At 39.5% G+C, this 17,048-nt stretch overlaps 1 protein-coding gene across 1 annotated transcript in view; it reads right to left on the reverse strand.

The window, feature by feature from the left end:
- LOC136251625 (mucin-5AC-like) overlaps positions 1 to 16,006 on the reverse strand; it is a 33,115-nt gene extending 17,109 nt beyond the window's left edge. The window contains exon 1 of the mRNA XM_066044082.1: positions 15,900 to 16,006. Within this exon, the coding sequence (XP_065900154.1) occupies positions 15,900 to 15,909 (10 nt within the window). The 5' untranslated portion in view covers positions 15,910 to 16,006. The remainder of the gene's footprint in view (positions 1 to 15,899) is intronic.
- Positions 16,007 to 17,048: the final 1,042 nt, after the last annotated feature.

Genomic DNA, 17,048 nt, shown 5'->3' on the forward strand with positions numbered 1-17,048 from the left:
CACGAGGTGAAGCATACAGTGATATAGCCGGTAAACATCAGTGTAGTCATTAATGGAGAAAAAGAGTGGCTAACAACCAGTTTACATCGAAGTACATCCCTTCTATCTTCAAACGTGTTGACAGTCCGATGAGACAAAAATGGAAGTCCGGCCGGCTAGTCGCGGATTTTCAAAGAACGGCTTCCCGGGATACGTGGAACAGACCGAGAACTCTCTGATAACTGAATAGCAAAAGGTAAAAGCAAAGGAATGCAGAGTCCAGCAGAAGGAACAAGAAAACTGGAAGAAGAAAGAACAGCTGGCAAAGATTAGAGGAGAGGAAAAGATGTGAAGAAAATGAGAGGGAGAGATTGTCACAGTTAATAGAAGAAGAAACAAGAGAAGGTGAACGAGCTAGAGTAAGAAAATATTGAGGTTGGATGAACTGAACAGATTACAACGAGCTTAAGAAATATTTAAATTAGACTATGATGAACTACATAAGAAATAATGAAGAACTACTCCAGAAGTATATAAGGCCATGGAAGAACTTGAACTCCTGAGAACAAGAGAAGCCTAACTGAACACAAAGGTCAATTGGTTACAATCAGCTTACAGACAGAGTTTAGAAGACAACAATAAGCAGGTGAAGTTTTATACCGGGCTGCCATCTTTTGCAGTTTGCTAGCTATATACCTGAATGCCATTTTTCTGGCTGTGCCATGTTTGATCAGCTCTTAATTACTTTGATGAAGTAATGCTTAAATATTCCACATCAAGATTTGGAATGACAAGAGCTCAAACTTATAAGAAGCATAACACATACATACTTTTAATAGGCATCACTCAAAAGGCTGCATTTGACTGAAAACTGTGCTCTGCTTTCAACACTGTTGCCTGGAGATGTCATCTTAGCAGATTGTGGCTTCACAATTGATCAGGCTGCACTGTGCAGAAGTCAAGATACATCCTTTTACTAGGTAAACTGACACTGCTTGCCAGCTGTCTCCAGTTAGGATGTTGAAAGAGTCATTGGGCTGATGAGGCAAATGTTTTTGATATTGCGATCAACTCTTTCTATTAATGTGCTTAAAGGTGATGAAGGAAAGCATATCTCCTATTGATAAAATAGGTGCACTATGTAATTGTTGTGATTGGTAGTACCATTTTAACTTTTTTTTTCATATAATGTACACTGTTAATATTTATCTAATCCAAAACAGCCAAGCTGTAAAAAAAGAGTGCGGCCCTGAGAAAGGCTATGGTGAAAAAAGATGTGAAATCCAAGGTGGCGGCCAAGAAATGGCTGTGATGGTAGGTTAATGGTAAAAATTTGAATAACAACAACTCAGTGAATTTGGTGCCGCTTGGTCTTGGCACAAAATTCACTTGAATTGTCGTTATTAAAATTTTTACCATTAACCTACCATCACAGCCATTTCTTGGCCGCCATCTTGGATTTCACATCTTTTTTCACCATAGCCTTTCTCAGGGCCACACTCTTTTTTTACAGCTTGGCTGTTTTGGATTAGATTTCACTTCTTTTTGTATTTGTATACCTCAAAGCCGGCCTATGGCTGGCTTTAGGGCTTTTTAACCTGTCATTGTTTCTTTACTACAGGAAGAAAAAAAGGTGAAGCAGGATGATTTCTTTGTAGCTGACCTCTCTGCAAGGTGGTCCTTCTAGCTGATCTCTCTACCGGATGACTTGTTTGTAGCTGAACTCTCTACAGGGTGATTTGCTTGTAGCTGAACTCTCTACAAGGTAACTTCTTCTAGCTGATCTTTCTACAAGGTGATTTGTTTGTCTCTACAGGGCAATTTGGTTGCAGCTGAACTCTCTACATGGTAGTTTCTTTGTAGCTGAACTCTCTACAATGTAACTTCTTCTAGCTGAACTCTCTACGGGTGACTTGTTTCTAGCTGATCTCTCTACAGGGTGACTTGTTTCTAGCTGAACTCTCTACAGGGTGATTTGTTTGTAGCTGAACTCTCTACAATGTAACTTCTTCTAGCTGAACTCTCTACAGGGTGATTTGTTTCTAGCTGAACTCTCTACATGGTAGTTTCTTTGTAGCTGAACTCTCTACAATGTAACTTCTTCTAGCTGATCTCTCTACAGGGTGACTTGTTTGTAGCTGAACTCTCTACAGGGTGATTTGTTTGTAGCTGAACTCTCTACAATGTAACTTCTTCTAGCTGAACTCTCTACAGGGTGATTTGTTTCTAGCTGAACTCTCTACATGGTAGTTTCTTTGTAGCTGAACTCTCTACAATGTAACTTCTTCTAGCTGATCTCTCTACAGGGTGACTTGTTTGTAGCTGAACTCTCTACAAGGTAACTTCTTCTAGCTGATCTTTCTACAGGGTGATTTGTTTATAGCTGAATTCTCTACAAGGCGATTTGTTTGCAGCTGAACTCTCTACATGGTAGTTTCTTTGTAGCTGAACTCTCTACAATGTAACTTCTTCTAGTTGAACTCTCTACAGGGTAACTTGTTTCTAGCTGAACTCTCTACAGGGTGATTTGTTTGTAGCTGAACTCTCTACAAGGTAACTTCTTCTAGCTGATCTTTCTACACGGTGATTTGTTTGTAGCTGAATTCTCTACAGGGCGATTTGTTTGCTGCTGAACTCTCTACATTGTAGTTTCTTTGTAGCTGAACTCTCTACAATGTAACTTCTTCTAGCTGAACTCTCTACGGGTGACTTGTTTCTAGCTGATCTCTCTACAGGGTGACTTGTTTCTAGCTGAACTCTCTACAGGGTGATTTGTTTGTAGCTGAACTCTCTACAAGGTAACGTCTTCTAGCTGATCTTTCTACAGGGTGATTTGTTTGTCTCTACAGGGAAATTTGTTTACAGCTGAACTCTCTACATGGTAGTTTCTTTGTAGCTGAACTCTCTACAATGTAACTTCTTCTAGCTGAACTCTCTACAGGGTGATTTGTTTGTAGCTGAACTCTCTACAAGGTAACTTCTTCTAGCTGATCTATCTACAAGGTGATTTGTCTGTAGCTGAATTCTTTACAGGGCAATTTGTTTGCTGCTGAACTCTCTACATGGTAGTTTCTTTGTAGTTGAACTCTCTACAATGTAACTTCTTCTAGCTGAACTCTCTACAGGGTGACTTGTTTGTAGCTGAACTCTCTACAAGGTAACTTCTTCTAGCTGATCTTTCTACAGGGTGATTTGTTTGTCTCTACAGGGAAATTTGTTTGCAGCTGAACTCTCTACATGGTAGTTTCTTTGTAGCTGAACTCTCTACAATGTAACTTCTTCTAGCTGATCTCTCTACAGGGTGACTTGTTTGTAGCTGAACTCTCTACAGGGTGATTTGTTTGTAGCTGAACTCTCTACAATGTAACTTCTTCTAGCTGAACTCTCTACAGGGTGACTTGTTTGTAGCTGAACTCTCTACAAGGTAACTTCTTCTAGCTGATCTTTCTACAGGGTGATTTGTTTATAGCTGAATTCTCTACAGGGCGATTTGTTTGCAGCTGAACTCTCTACATGGTAGTTTCTTTGTAGCTGAACTCTCTACAATGTAACTTCTTCTAGTTGAACTCTCTACAGGGTAACTTGTTTCTAGCTGAACTCTCTACAGGGTGATTTGTTTGTAGCTGAACTCTCTACAAGGTAACTTCTTCTAGCTGATCTTTCTACACGGTGATTTGTTTGTAGCTGAATTCTCTACAGGGCGATTTGTTTGCTGCTGAACTCTCTACATTGTAGTTTCTTTGTAGCTGAACTCTCTACAATGTAACTTCTTCTAGCTGAACTCTCTACGGGTGACTTGTTTCTAGCTGATCTCTCTACAGGGTGACTTGTTTCTAGCTGAACTCTCTACAGGGTGATTTGTTTCTAGCTGAACTCTCTACAAGGTAACGTCTTCTAGCTGATCTTTCTACAGGGTGATTTGTTTGTCTCTACAGGGAAATTTGTTTGCAGCTGAACTCTCTACATGGTAGTTTCTTTGTAGCTGAACTCTCTACAATGTAACTTCTTCTAGCTGAACTCTCTACAGGGTGATTTGTTTGTAGCTGAACTCTCTACAAGGTAACTTCTTCTAGCTGATCTTTCTACAAGGTGATTTGTCTGTAGCTGAATTCTTTACAGGGCAATTTGTTTGCTGCTGAACTCTCTACATGGTAGTTTCTTTGTAGCTGAACTCTCTACAATGTAACTTCTTCTAGCTGAACTCTCTACAGGGTGACTTGTTTGTAGCTGAACTCTCTACAAGGTAACTTCTTCTAGCTGATCTTTCTACAGGGTGATTTGTTTGTAGCTGAATTCTCTACAGGGCAATTTGTTTGCAGCTGAACTCTCTACATGGTAGTTTCTTTGTAGCTGAACTCTCTACAATGTAACTTCTTCTAGCTGAACTCTCCACAGGGTGACTTGTTTGTAGCTGAACTCTCTACATGGTAGTTTCTTTGTAGCTAAACTCTCTACAATATAACTTCTTCTAGCTGATCTCTCTACAGGGTGACTTGTTTGTAGCTGAACTCTCTACAGGGTGATTTGTTTGTAGCTGAACTCTCTACAAGGTAACTGCTTCTAGCTGATCTTTCTACAGGGTGACTTGTTTGTAGCTGAACTCTCTACATGGTAGTTTCTTTGTAGCTGAACTCTCTACAATGTAACTTCTTCTAGCTGATCTCTCTACAGGGTGACTTGTTTGTAGCTGAACTCTCTACAGGGTGATTTGTTTGTAGCTGAACTCTCTACAATGTAACTTCTTCTAGCTGAACTCTCTACAGGGTGATTTGTTTCTAGCTGAACTCTCTACATGGTAGTTTCTTTGTAGCTGAACTCTCTACAATGTAACTTCTTCTAGCTGATCTCTCTACAGGGTGACTTGTTTGTAGCTGAACTCTCTACAGGGTGATTTGTTTGTAGCTGAACTCTCTACAATGTAACTTCTTCTAGCTGAACTCTCTACAGGGTGACTTGTTTGTAGCTGAACTCTCTACAAGGTAACTTCTTCTAGCTGATCTTTCTACAGGGTGATTTGTTTGTAGCTGAATTCTCTATAGGGCGATTTGTTTGCAGCTGAACTCTCTACATGGTAGTTTCTTTGTAGCTGAACTCTCTACAATGTAACTTCTTCTAGCTGAACTCTCTACAGGGTGACTTGTTTCTAGCTGATCTCTGTACAGGGTGACTTGTTCCTAGCTGAACTCTCTACAGGTGATTTGTTTGCATCTGAACTCTCTTACATGGTGGTTTCTTTGTAACTGAACTCTCTACAAAGTGACTTCTTCTAGCTGATCTATCTACAGGATGACTTGTTTCTAACTGAACCGTCTACAGTGTTATCTGTTCATAGCGGAACTTTCTACTGGGTGATTTGTTTGCAGCTAAACTCTTTGCATGATTGTTTCTTTGTAACTGAACTCTCTACAAGGTAACTTCTTCTAGCTGATCTCTCTACAGGGCAATTTGTTTGTAGCTGAATTCTCTACAGGGTGATTTATTTGAGCTGAACTCTCTACATGATGGCTTCTTTGTAGCTGAACTCTCTATTAGGTACCTTCTTCTAGCTGATCTGACTACATGGTGACTTGTTTGTAGCTGAATTCCCTACAGAATAACTTGCAATGTAATATAACTTTGTAAATTATACATGCAGCTGAATGCTTTATTAGTGTGACTGTTCTATTAGAGTATCTCGATCTCGCATTTGCTGCACGTAGTTTCCTTTCGAATCATAACTCAGTGATTTGTAATCCGATTCTTCTGTACTACTGCAAGAACTTTCTATGATGATTATTCCAGCTACATACTGATTTTCAGCTCGTTGCTCTAAGCGGTTTGCCTGGTAGACACGAAAACTAATAGTTTTTTTATTCATAAAAATCGATCGCGTAATTTTGACATAGGTTGGGTTTTGTGTCATATCTCCATGGTCTTTATCCCGATTCTTTTCAAACCACAAAAAGGCACTCCTACGATGGTTGCTCCATCTACATATCAATTTTCAACTGATTCCTCCAAGGGGTTTACCCTGTAGGCGTGACAGACCTTCGACCTTATTTTACGCAAATAATCGGTAATAACTCCGTGAATGTTCATCAGATTCCTACCAAAGTTGGTACAGAGATCCGCCATAATGAGCCCTTTAAGTGTGCCAAATTTCAGCCCAATCCGAGCATGCATTCGTGTTTTATGGCGAATTTTTCGAAGTGTGCGAAATGAAGAAGAAAAAAACGAAGAAATTAAAACGAAATTTTGTTCGCTCGTATCTCGGAAATGGCTGGAGCGCTTTTCTTCAAATTTGGTATGTAGACTCCCCGAACTGGGCGGCATGTCTCCAGCAAATTTGGTTCCAATCGGATAAGGGATCACAGAGCTACATAGGTGTGAAAATTGCGTTTTCTTTCTTCCTGTTAATATACTCACGGTGTGGCGCGCCGGCTTCTTGGGCCGCACGACACACTATCGTGTGTCTTGATATTTAGTATGTGAAATAATGTGCATTGTTGATATTTATGTTATTGAAATGTACATGTAAAATAATTACTGATATTTTGTCTTCTTTGAATTCCTTGAGCTCCTTAGCTTGTGGCAGTCTGGACAACAATGTTTTCCTTTTGGCCATCTTTTCTAGTTATTTGTAAGTACGAAAATGAAACCATTTTATCACACAGTCCCTGCTATCACAGCAAATCATGTCGTCATAATCTTTCCCCTTTACCGTAATAACAATATACCCTTGCTGGTCATTAGAAGAGCTTGAAGAAGCATAGACATCATTGCTCCTAAAACTATAGCAGTGGCATCCACCTCACCAACCAACCTGAGAATCAGTAGAATCTACTTCGCTTATACAACAATTGAGCTTGTACCATCTGCATCACTAATAGCTGTACTACCTGATTCCAGTAGTGGCATTATTGATTCCTTTCTAAACCACTTTTCCACTAATTGAGACAATATGGCTAATTTAATAAATGGCTCGACATCATGTATAGCAGAGTCAATAAAATCAGAATCCAGCTCTACCTTCTGGTAAAATTATTTCATCTTCCCTCCAAGCTACACAATCACTGTATCGTACATGACATAGTTTCATTTGCAGTTGAACATAGTACATGCATGTAATCTTCTTAAAGTGCTACTGTCATGTTCCAAGGAAAAGGAAGAATTATCAAGAATGGCCTCAGGGAGAATGCCTTATTTTTGCAAGAGAAAGGACACTTGATTTCTAAAACATAACACAACAGACTGAGGCACTTGAATGGAAATTCTGGATCCAAAATAAGACCACATTGGATCACCATAAATAATATTTTTCATGACAAGCTTGCATTTTTTCTGTATATGCTACCCTGGCAATATCTTCATGCTTGCACTCATAGTGGCATGCAGAGGATGTAAACTCAGGATAGCATGTAAATTTGATCAGAGAAACAGATGGTTGCTAGTGTGCAAGGTTTCATGCAACTTGGGTACTGTTATCCTGCCCGCACATTGGTCAAACCAAGCATGATATTTACTCTGATCTCTTGTATGCTCCTCCACCGTGACTGCTTGGTAATTGTGAAAGATACAGACCCATAAATATGCTCATATTTTGTAAAAAGGTCATTTTATGTCAATTCCATTGCTCTTGGATCATGCAGGTCTGTTAAAGGTTTAGATAAAACCCCAGATTCTGTTTGTGGGACATACAAATCATTATACTCTGCCATCAATCACAGCACAACTGCTTTTCCAGCCCTTGAAACATTTCATTATGAAAAGTGGCTAAATCAAAATCAGTAGACCTAGGAATTAAACTTCTTACTTTTGTATAGTGGGCTCCAGTGGCGGAGGAAGTAGTTGATATAAGGGGGGGGGGGCTGACCAGGGCAGGTCAAAATGAACTGAGCCACTACATTGTCTTTGGTTTCGTAAGGTGAGACCAAAAACAAAAAAAAAAGGTCACAGTCAGCTGACAATAGCTGCCCACCTCACCAGCTACACATTTATAGCTGATAAACTATATAAAAATCCTTACACACTGCTCTAATACTGTGACTGCTTTATTACAGTGACTGCTCTATTAGAGTATCTCGATCTCTATCACGGTTTTCAGCCCCACTCCAAGAAGGATAACTTCAGCGTGATATCATTCTGAGGAAGGTTAAGCCCCCTAGCCCCCCCTTTCTGCCACCTATGGTGGGCTCTCTACAACCTTCAGTGACAGCTTGTTTGCGCTTATGCTTTGGTGTGGTGAAATCTATTTTGCTGATTTCAGAAAAGGGGACACTTCAAAAAGTGCCACTCTGTGTAGGCCATCATAATTACATTGCTTGTTTGCCATCACCCAATGGAACAAAAACTGATGTGGGCGGGAGGTGATTATTGATTATACACTGGACTCTTGTTATCTCAGTCTCTGACTGCTCTATTTGAGTATCTCGATCTTGAAGGCTGCCATGCTGCATACAGGACTGCACACCCATGCACCTAGCTGAACAAGAGTGGAGGGTCTTCCACCCTTCTGCTATGTTTATATAGCCACTCTGTGCCTCCTTTTATCATGAAATAGAGCATTCACGTGATCTATAATAAAATAATTAAAATTTGGTGCGGCTGCCCTAAAAATTGATGCAGGCGGTGACGGGAAACAAGGAATTTAATAATGATGGTCTTAACTGAAACCCCATACATTCAGGGTAAGGAAAGACTTTGAAAATGTTTACAAGTGCTGTATTAAAACAAGAAAATTAAAAAAATGTTATGAAAAAAAACTGGATCTACTGACAGTGCAAACACTATCACTCACCCATCCGTTTACAACATGATTGAAATCCTCTACTGGGCTCTAGACTTTTTATAAGATTTTAGTTGCTCGTGTGTATAAACACTGGGTGTCAGTTTGAAGTAGTTTATACATCTCCATACATCACATCTGGACATTCATGCCCATGCACTCAATAGCTAGCGTTTCAGTATTAGGATCTTCTGATCGCAACAAATCAGCTTCAATTTATCGAGGTATCGAGTAACTAAACTTCTTGATGCCGGTCACAAGCATATCAGTTGGTGGTATGGAAGTGACTATTCCTTGTTGCTGTTGTAAACTGATACAGTACCCCCTACAAATGGCAGTGTCGTGTCTTACATTTGTGAGCGCTAGGCGCTTAGTAATAATTACCACGCCCCTGCATAAGCTCTACACTGATACTAACAACAACCCGATTATGATAACGATACCCAACACCAACGCAAAATATATAATTTGCAAAAATATAGTTCACAAAATAAAACACTTGAATATGCCAATGATTTATTAATAATTCATTGAACATATCAAATAATTCATTGCACATACCAAATAATTCATGGAACCTATTTAATCCCAACAGCAAGCCAAACACGAGGTCACGATCAACGATTTTTGCAGCCACACTCCAGAATTGATTCTTACCTTTACTCTTATTACCCCTCTACAATTAAATTATGGAATAACCTATCTAGCAGTACTGTGGAATCACCTACCTTAAACACATTTAAACAATGTATTAATTGTAGCTAAGTACAATCACTATAATTTATTCTTAATTTAATCTGTTGTACTATATAGCGTAACTCATCGGTTATCGACCACTACCTATTATCGACCAGGATACCACACCTATTATCGACCAGTCAGTATACGAATAAATACGCAATTATACGGGAAGGTTATCTAGAGACCAACTTTGAGACCTTTGTTGCTGTCTGGTCTGGCGTAATCCAATGCCTAAACGGAAGCGAACATCTACCGCTAAGAAAGGATGGAAGACAAGAAATAAAATATCGGAAGTACAGCATCTTGGCGCTGTTAAACGCCGCAAACTGTGGGACCCTGAATCTATGACTAGAGCAATGAACGCGGTTATTTCAAAGGAGATGGGGGTGAATAAAGCTGCAGAACAATTTGACGTGCCACGAACTACACTAAAGGACAGAATTTCTGGACGAGTGAAGCATGGAGCGAAGCCTGGTCCACCAGGCTTCCTAACACCAGAGGAAGACCAAGAATTGGTTGATTTCCTAGTAGAGTGCTGCAAAATGGGGAATGGAAAAACAAAGAGGGAAGTAATAGACTGTGTGAAGAGGTTGACGGAGAAGAAAAGAGCAAAAGAGGGTTTGCAAATGATAAAATTTAATGGAGAAGGATGGTGGTATAAATTTATGAAAAGACATTCCGAATTGTCCCTACGAACCTCAGATCCACTATCACATTGCAGGTTCAATGCAGTAAGCCAGTCAGCGCTAGACCACTATTTTGCATTGCTAAGGAATACCTTGGAGGTGAATGGCTTGATGGATAAACCCAGTTACATTTATAATATGGATGAGTCGGGCATGCCACTTGACCATAAGCAGCTGAAACGTGTTGCACTTAAAGGGATCAAAAAAGTTCATGGACCATCTTCGGGGAACAAGGCACAAATAACAATCTTAGCCTGTGCTAATGCTGTAGGCACTATGATACCACCAATGGTGATTTTTAAGGGGGAACGCTTGAACTATGAATGGACTAGAGGTGAGGTACCAGATACAAAATACGCAATGTCTCCCCAAGGGTGGACAGACCACGAGCTGTTTTTTGAGTGGCTGAGTAAACAGTTCACAAAAAGTATTCCACCTTCTCGACCTGTGTTGTTACTTTTAGATGGCCATTCCTCCCATTTTACTTTGGAGGCTATAAAGTTTGCAGCTGAAAATGAAATTATTCTTTTTTGCTTGCCACCCCATACCACTCATGTTGCTCAGCCTCTTGATGTGAGCTTTTTTGGTCCTTTAAAAAAGCATTGGTCTAGAGTTTGTCATGAGTACATGGCCGACAACCCTGGTAAAGTGGTCACCAGATTTCAGTTCTCATCACTTTTCAACAAGGCTTGGTTTTTGTCTATACAACCACATACAATTGTATCCGGATTTTGAAAGGTGGGTGTTTATCCATTCAATTCCACTGCCATCAAGCCATATGATAATTCTTCAATATCTAATAAGATACCAGAAGCAACACCAGTAATGATGCCAGCAGTGACACAGCCCAATGAACATTCAAGTGTTTCACAAGATGGGTTTAGTGAACACAATCTAGAAGAAAGTGGTCCGGGACTATCACCTGTTTCATATAGTGAGGAGCAAATTGAATTGTTTCAAAGAAGGTATGATAATGGCTACAACATTTATGACGATCAAATGTATGTGTCATGGCTACAGCAACAACATCCAGATGAACTTCCAGAGAACTTGTCATCGAGCACCACCATAGAGACACAGGTAAATGGGGAGCAAGTTGAACCACTGAACTGTAATACTAGCACCGAAGATGACAGTACTGTAGACAAGGAAAATGTAGTGCCATCACCAGAACAGCCTATGGACAGTACAGTAGACAAGGAAAATGTAGTGCCATCACCAGAACAGCCTACGTACAGTCTTTCAGCTAGTCTAGCAAATACCAGAGTGTTTGTGTCAGAGCTTCGGGAAATTTTGGGTGAAAGAAGAGTAGTATCGAAAGCATCCACCAAATCTAAATCAACTGCTAGAGTGCTCACAAGTGCTGAGTCTTTAGCACTTCTAATTGAAAAGGAAAAGAAGAAAAAGGAAGAAGAGGAACAGAAAGCAAAGAGAAAAGAGGAGCGAGATAGAAAACGACATGAGAAAGAAGAAAAGAAAAGTTGAATTGAGAAGAAAGAAGGATGAAGAGAGAGCAAAGCAAAGAGGACAGAAACACAAGAGGTCTGCAAACAAGACACAGAAGGCACCAGTGGTAGCTGAGCTATCTTCTGACTCCGAAGTAGAAGACGAAGATCAATATGGTGTACAAGACAAAGAAATTTCTAGTAATGAATGTGCCGTATGCTTTGGGTTATACCAGGATGATTTGTCAAGTGCTGGGAAGCTGATGAGGGAGTGGGTTGAGTGTACTAATGAACGGTGCAAGAAGTGGATGCACAGCCAGTGCTTACAAGTTAACAATGACTTGTATATATGTGGAATCTGTAAATATAAATTTAGCTAATTTGTGTGTGCATAACTCTTGAACTATAGGTTCAAATAGATTCATTTTTTAGGTGTAGACCCTTCTTGTAATAGTGGTTAGACTGTTTGCATAGTTGTATTGCTTCATGAAATTCATAGCGATCTATTACCAGTTTCTTGGAAAAAGTCGATAATAGCTAATTGGAATATACACGTAAGTCGATAATAGATAGAGACGGTCGATAATAGATGAACGTACGCCCTTAGCTATAATCACCACTGTATTTGCGTAGTTTTAATTGTGGGAATGATATTTAGCAGATGTATTAGGCGTTACTTTATCTAGTGGTGTTGAAATTTTCACTGTTCTACGACGTTGTATGGCTGATTTATGACGCGAGAAACGTTAACTGGTCGATAACCGGTGAGTTACGCTACTCCATATGGAGGTTTCTGTACAGTAAACAAATAATAATAATAAAAAAAATAACATATTAAATAATTCATTGCACATATTAAATAATTCATTGCACATACCAAAGAATTCATTGCACATGCCAAATAATTCATTGCACATACCAAATAATTCATTGCACATACCAAAAAATCATTTTGAAACAAATGGCCTACCATAGCGCCCCTACCCTTGCCAGCTCTTGGATCCGCCCCTGCTCTCTAAAAGCAGTGGGTCAAACTAGTCTTACTGCAAAAGAATGTACCAAACAATCAATATTGCTTACATACACAGAAACAGAGGATGTACAATTCTGAAGGTTCGTACCAGAGTATCTTAGCCTCAGAGGGGACAGTATTGGCAAGAAGTGGCTGGATTCAGCCAATATGTTATAGCTAGTTAATTGTTCATTGTAAATTGTTTCATTTACCATTGCCATGCACACTCAGATCCTTTTAGGATCATACTGATGGTCACATGTGCTTGAGAACTTAAATATATGCGCATTAACTTCATTTATGCCTATCATTGTTATGCCTCAGTCCCCTCGGTCATATGGAGTAATACAGGAGATTTGATAAATTCCAGTGGCAACCTCCCCAAAGCTTGTTAAATCCCCACTATTTGTAAGGTTTTCTAATACTACTACTACTGCTGAAAGGTGATACAATCAACCTCAGGCGGTCCATACAATTATAAGTATGTGATCGGCAGATTTTCAAACCATTATTATAGTAAACTGCATACGGTACAAAAGTATGCTAAATTGTGCCTTCATCTAGCAATACCACCGAGGTGAATTTATGCTGACTTAATAGCACACTGGCACGAGAGCTGACACCCTATTGTACCTGAGCCTGTGTACTGAAAAAGTGGAATTGTTCTATACCATAAGCGTATTTTGTACCGTACGCGTATGGTATGTACCATACGCGTATGGTACATACCATACGCGTATGGTACATACCATACGCATACGGTGCGATTTTCCGTACCATACGCGTACGGTATAGGCATACGCGTATGGTACGTACCATATATGCGTATTATGCCTTTTCTCAGTGTCTTCTAGCCTTGCCATCACCTGGCTACAATGGGCTATCTTTACAAGCATTTCTAGCTGAGTAAACTTAGAACACAACATAATAATCTGCTTAGCTGTAATTATAAAATTATTCATCAGCACACATTTTCAGCCTTGCCATGCCCATACATTTCCTACTATAGTCCTACTGATGTACTTAAATCTTATGTACATGATCTCACGTTGTGTGCAGAACTTCACATGAATGGTACTGTGTATGCTACTTTGTAGCTATCAGGTGGTCTTACATATATACTCAAATTATATAAGTGACAATTTAGAACACAATTGGGTAAATAAGCAAGGAGAGCAATTACAATGTCACCGTGCATGGTATAGGACCTACAGCACAAATTAATGTGGATGTTGTTAACCTTAAAGAGTATATATACATTCAGATAAGAGTAGCTAAACACATTGTCCCATCCATAGTAAGTAGTGAGTGGCTACAACACAATTAACAATTAAACAATGCTAGATAATATACATTCGTTACTGAAATATTCATTAGAACTCATAAACCCACCATAAAATCTCTGCCATGTTATGTTTTCTTACTTCATCTCGGTAGGCAATGTGCATGCCTCATTCAACAGCACAGATTCAGTTTAAAAAGAATTTATTGCACATGCAATTAATTATGCTATATAATAATAATGCTACGCTACAGCCAGATTTACATTAATTTGCAAACTGGAATATTGCTTTCTCTACAGTTAAATCTCTTTGCTACCTGAAGAAGACTGAAACAAAAATTAAAATTTACAATACGGTTTCAATGTATGTGGTTGCTATGCAACAGCTAGATAATTAACTCGACTACTCTAAAGAACATACAGTACTGGTATACCGGCTTATGTACTTTCAAAGTAATGGCATTTCCAGTGTGGAGAAAAAAGCACTTATGCATTCAGGAGTGGAAGGGTAGAATGTGACAGTTTTATTATCAAAGTCGACCACTCATCATAGTATTATTGTAAAATATTACATCATCTGCAGTTTCACAATTGACGTAACATTCCTGGAATTTCAACAATCTACAAACAGTACACAACATGCACTATTAGTCAGTCAGCAACTTACTGCTTTCAAATCTATACTTCAACATTGTTTCAAAATGTATATAGCTAAAACCTATATCACCAAGCCCGGAATTTGATTGTGGGTTTAATTTCACTCGACTGAGGCTACCTTAAGATATATATGGGCCCCCATTGATCATCTTTTTCATCTATCTGTTGTTGACTGGATTAATCTAATGGAAATTCTATGAGTTAATGTTAATCAAGAGTAAATTTACTCTTGGTTAATGCAAATTGGTTACTTTATTGATACAAACATACCGGCTTTGTTCACCGACTTGAACTGTCACTACAATAAAATGTGTTTTTGTGCATATCACACACACACACATCACATACTTTGGCAGAGTATATGATGTGTAGGAGATGATGGTTCACATTTGCTATATAACTATAATGGACAAATGGGTTCACATTTGCTAACTAATGGACAAATGGGTTCACATTTGCTAACTAATGGACAAATGTGAACAATCATCTCCTACATATCACATACACCACAGGAGTGCATGCTATGTACAGCACATTTAGAGCATACCACATAATTATGCACAAATACACATTTTATTGTAGTGTGTCTGTGTAATGGCTTAGCACAAAATAAGTTTATTTATAGCACATAAATTCAATAAAATTGATGCTTTTCTATACATTCTACTACCTCTAAATGATATAGGATGCCATCTACACCAATATACGGTCACACTGCTTGTCTTGTGTGCTTCACACACTAGCTATATCCTGAAAGTGTGCCTGCACCCCAAGGGTGTGCTGCTGGTTAAGTGTGCTATGACCATGCACCTCAGTTTTAACAGCTAGTGTAAGTTTGCATCTAATTACTGTAAAGCAAAATACATCTCAGCTCTAGAGAATAGAATAGCTAATCAGACCAAAATATGATTGCTCTATAGAGGTATATACCTAGCTAGCTCGATCTTCACTGAATCAGTACAGAAACCTCTAAGCGAGACTAGCCCCTTCCCCCGAAAAGAAATGAAAGCAGAGTGCCATCCGGCATAGTCAATAGGTATACGGCAGTGCAAAAACCTTCTGCTTGATATTATATGCAAAGCAGGTTAGCTATAGCCTATACTCAGATGGTACGATTTTCCGTACCATACGCGTGTTGTACCGTACAGAATAACTATGATCTTTTAGTGCTGACAGTAACTGAATAGATGCGGGCGGTGGACGGGAATTAAAGAATTTATAGGAGTGGCCTTGGTTTTCATTACAAACGAAACGATAAGTCTTACAGTTAACCTCACACCAGGACGGTAATCACATAATTAATTTACCAGCACACAATATGGCGATAACTCACAGGGTTCCATCACATCGGAAGTGATCGAAAAAGGCGCTTATACTGTAGCTACACTCTAAGCAATCAGCACCGGCAAGGAGCACCGGTGTTTCACACCGTATAGTCTAGCCTAAATATTTCGAGGGGGGGAATATTTCGGGTTGAGCATATAGCCTCCCGGCGCCCGACCCCAAAAAGAGGCTTTTTAGGGCGCCGCGAGACTACTGATTTGTATAGCCCAGATTTTAAGTTGAGAGTCTGAATGTCTTAATTTGGGCGAGCCTGAGCGAGCCCCACACTAGCGAGTCGCCCACGTAACTTTCGTCTCAGCGACCATGCCCAAAAAACTACAGAAGAAATCGGAAAGAGACCCTGAAATAAACGGACTTACCGTGAAATAAACGGCGTAAATCACAGCACTTCCATATATGTTCGTCTCATCGACCATGCCACGGAGAAATATACAATGTAGATTACAGCACTTCCATATATGTTCGTCTCATCGACCATGTCACGGAGAAATATACGACGTAGATTACAGCACTTCCATATATGTTCGTCTCATCGACCATGTCACGGAGAAATATACGAAGTAGATTACAGCACTTCCATATAATTATGTTCGTCTCATCGACCATGTCACGGAGAAATATACGACGTAGATTACAGCGTATGAAACACGTGTATCAGCGCGTGAATATGAAAATCACCTAAGGTTGGCTAAATGAATGCAAAAGAACGGCTTAGAAGAAGGAGACAGCTGTACAGATTGAGAAGGGACCGAGAAACACCAGAAGAAGCTGAAGAAAGACGAAGGAGAAACAGAGAATACTCAGAACAAGATATGCTCGGCAAAGGGACACAATCTTGCAGCAGAGAAGGCAGAATTAGTATGTAAAATAATGAATCAGTCACACAACAATAACATTGATTTTTCTACATAATAATTTTGTTTGCTTGCTTATGCTTTACGTTGTGTTATCAGATTTGTATATGACCACTATTGCTGCTATGCATACTCCCATTAAATATGTTCAGGCTCGCCCCACGATGCTGTTTGCATCTGTCTAGTATTTACATCAGGAAGAGCTGACACTGTTATTGTTTGGCTTGTACAGTGAAGTGCATGCACATTAGTCACGTGGCCAGACACCCGGTTCGCACATTATT

This window comes from Dysidea avara, chromosome 3 (genome assembly GCF_963678975.1).
Source record: "Dysidea avara chromosome 3, odDysAvar1.4, whole genome shotgun sequence".
Lineage (NCBI taxonomy): Eukaryota > Metazoa > Porifera > Demospongiae > Dictyoceratida > Dysideidae > Dysidea > Dysidea avara.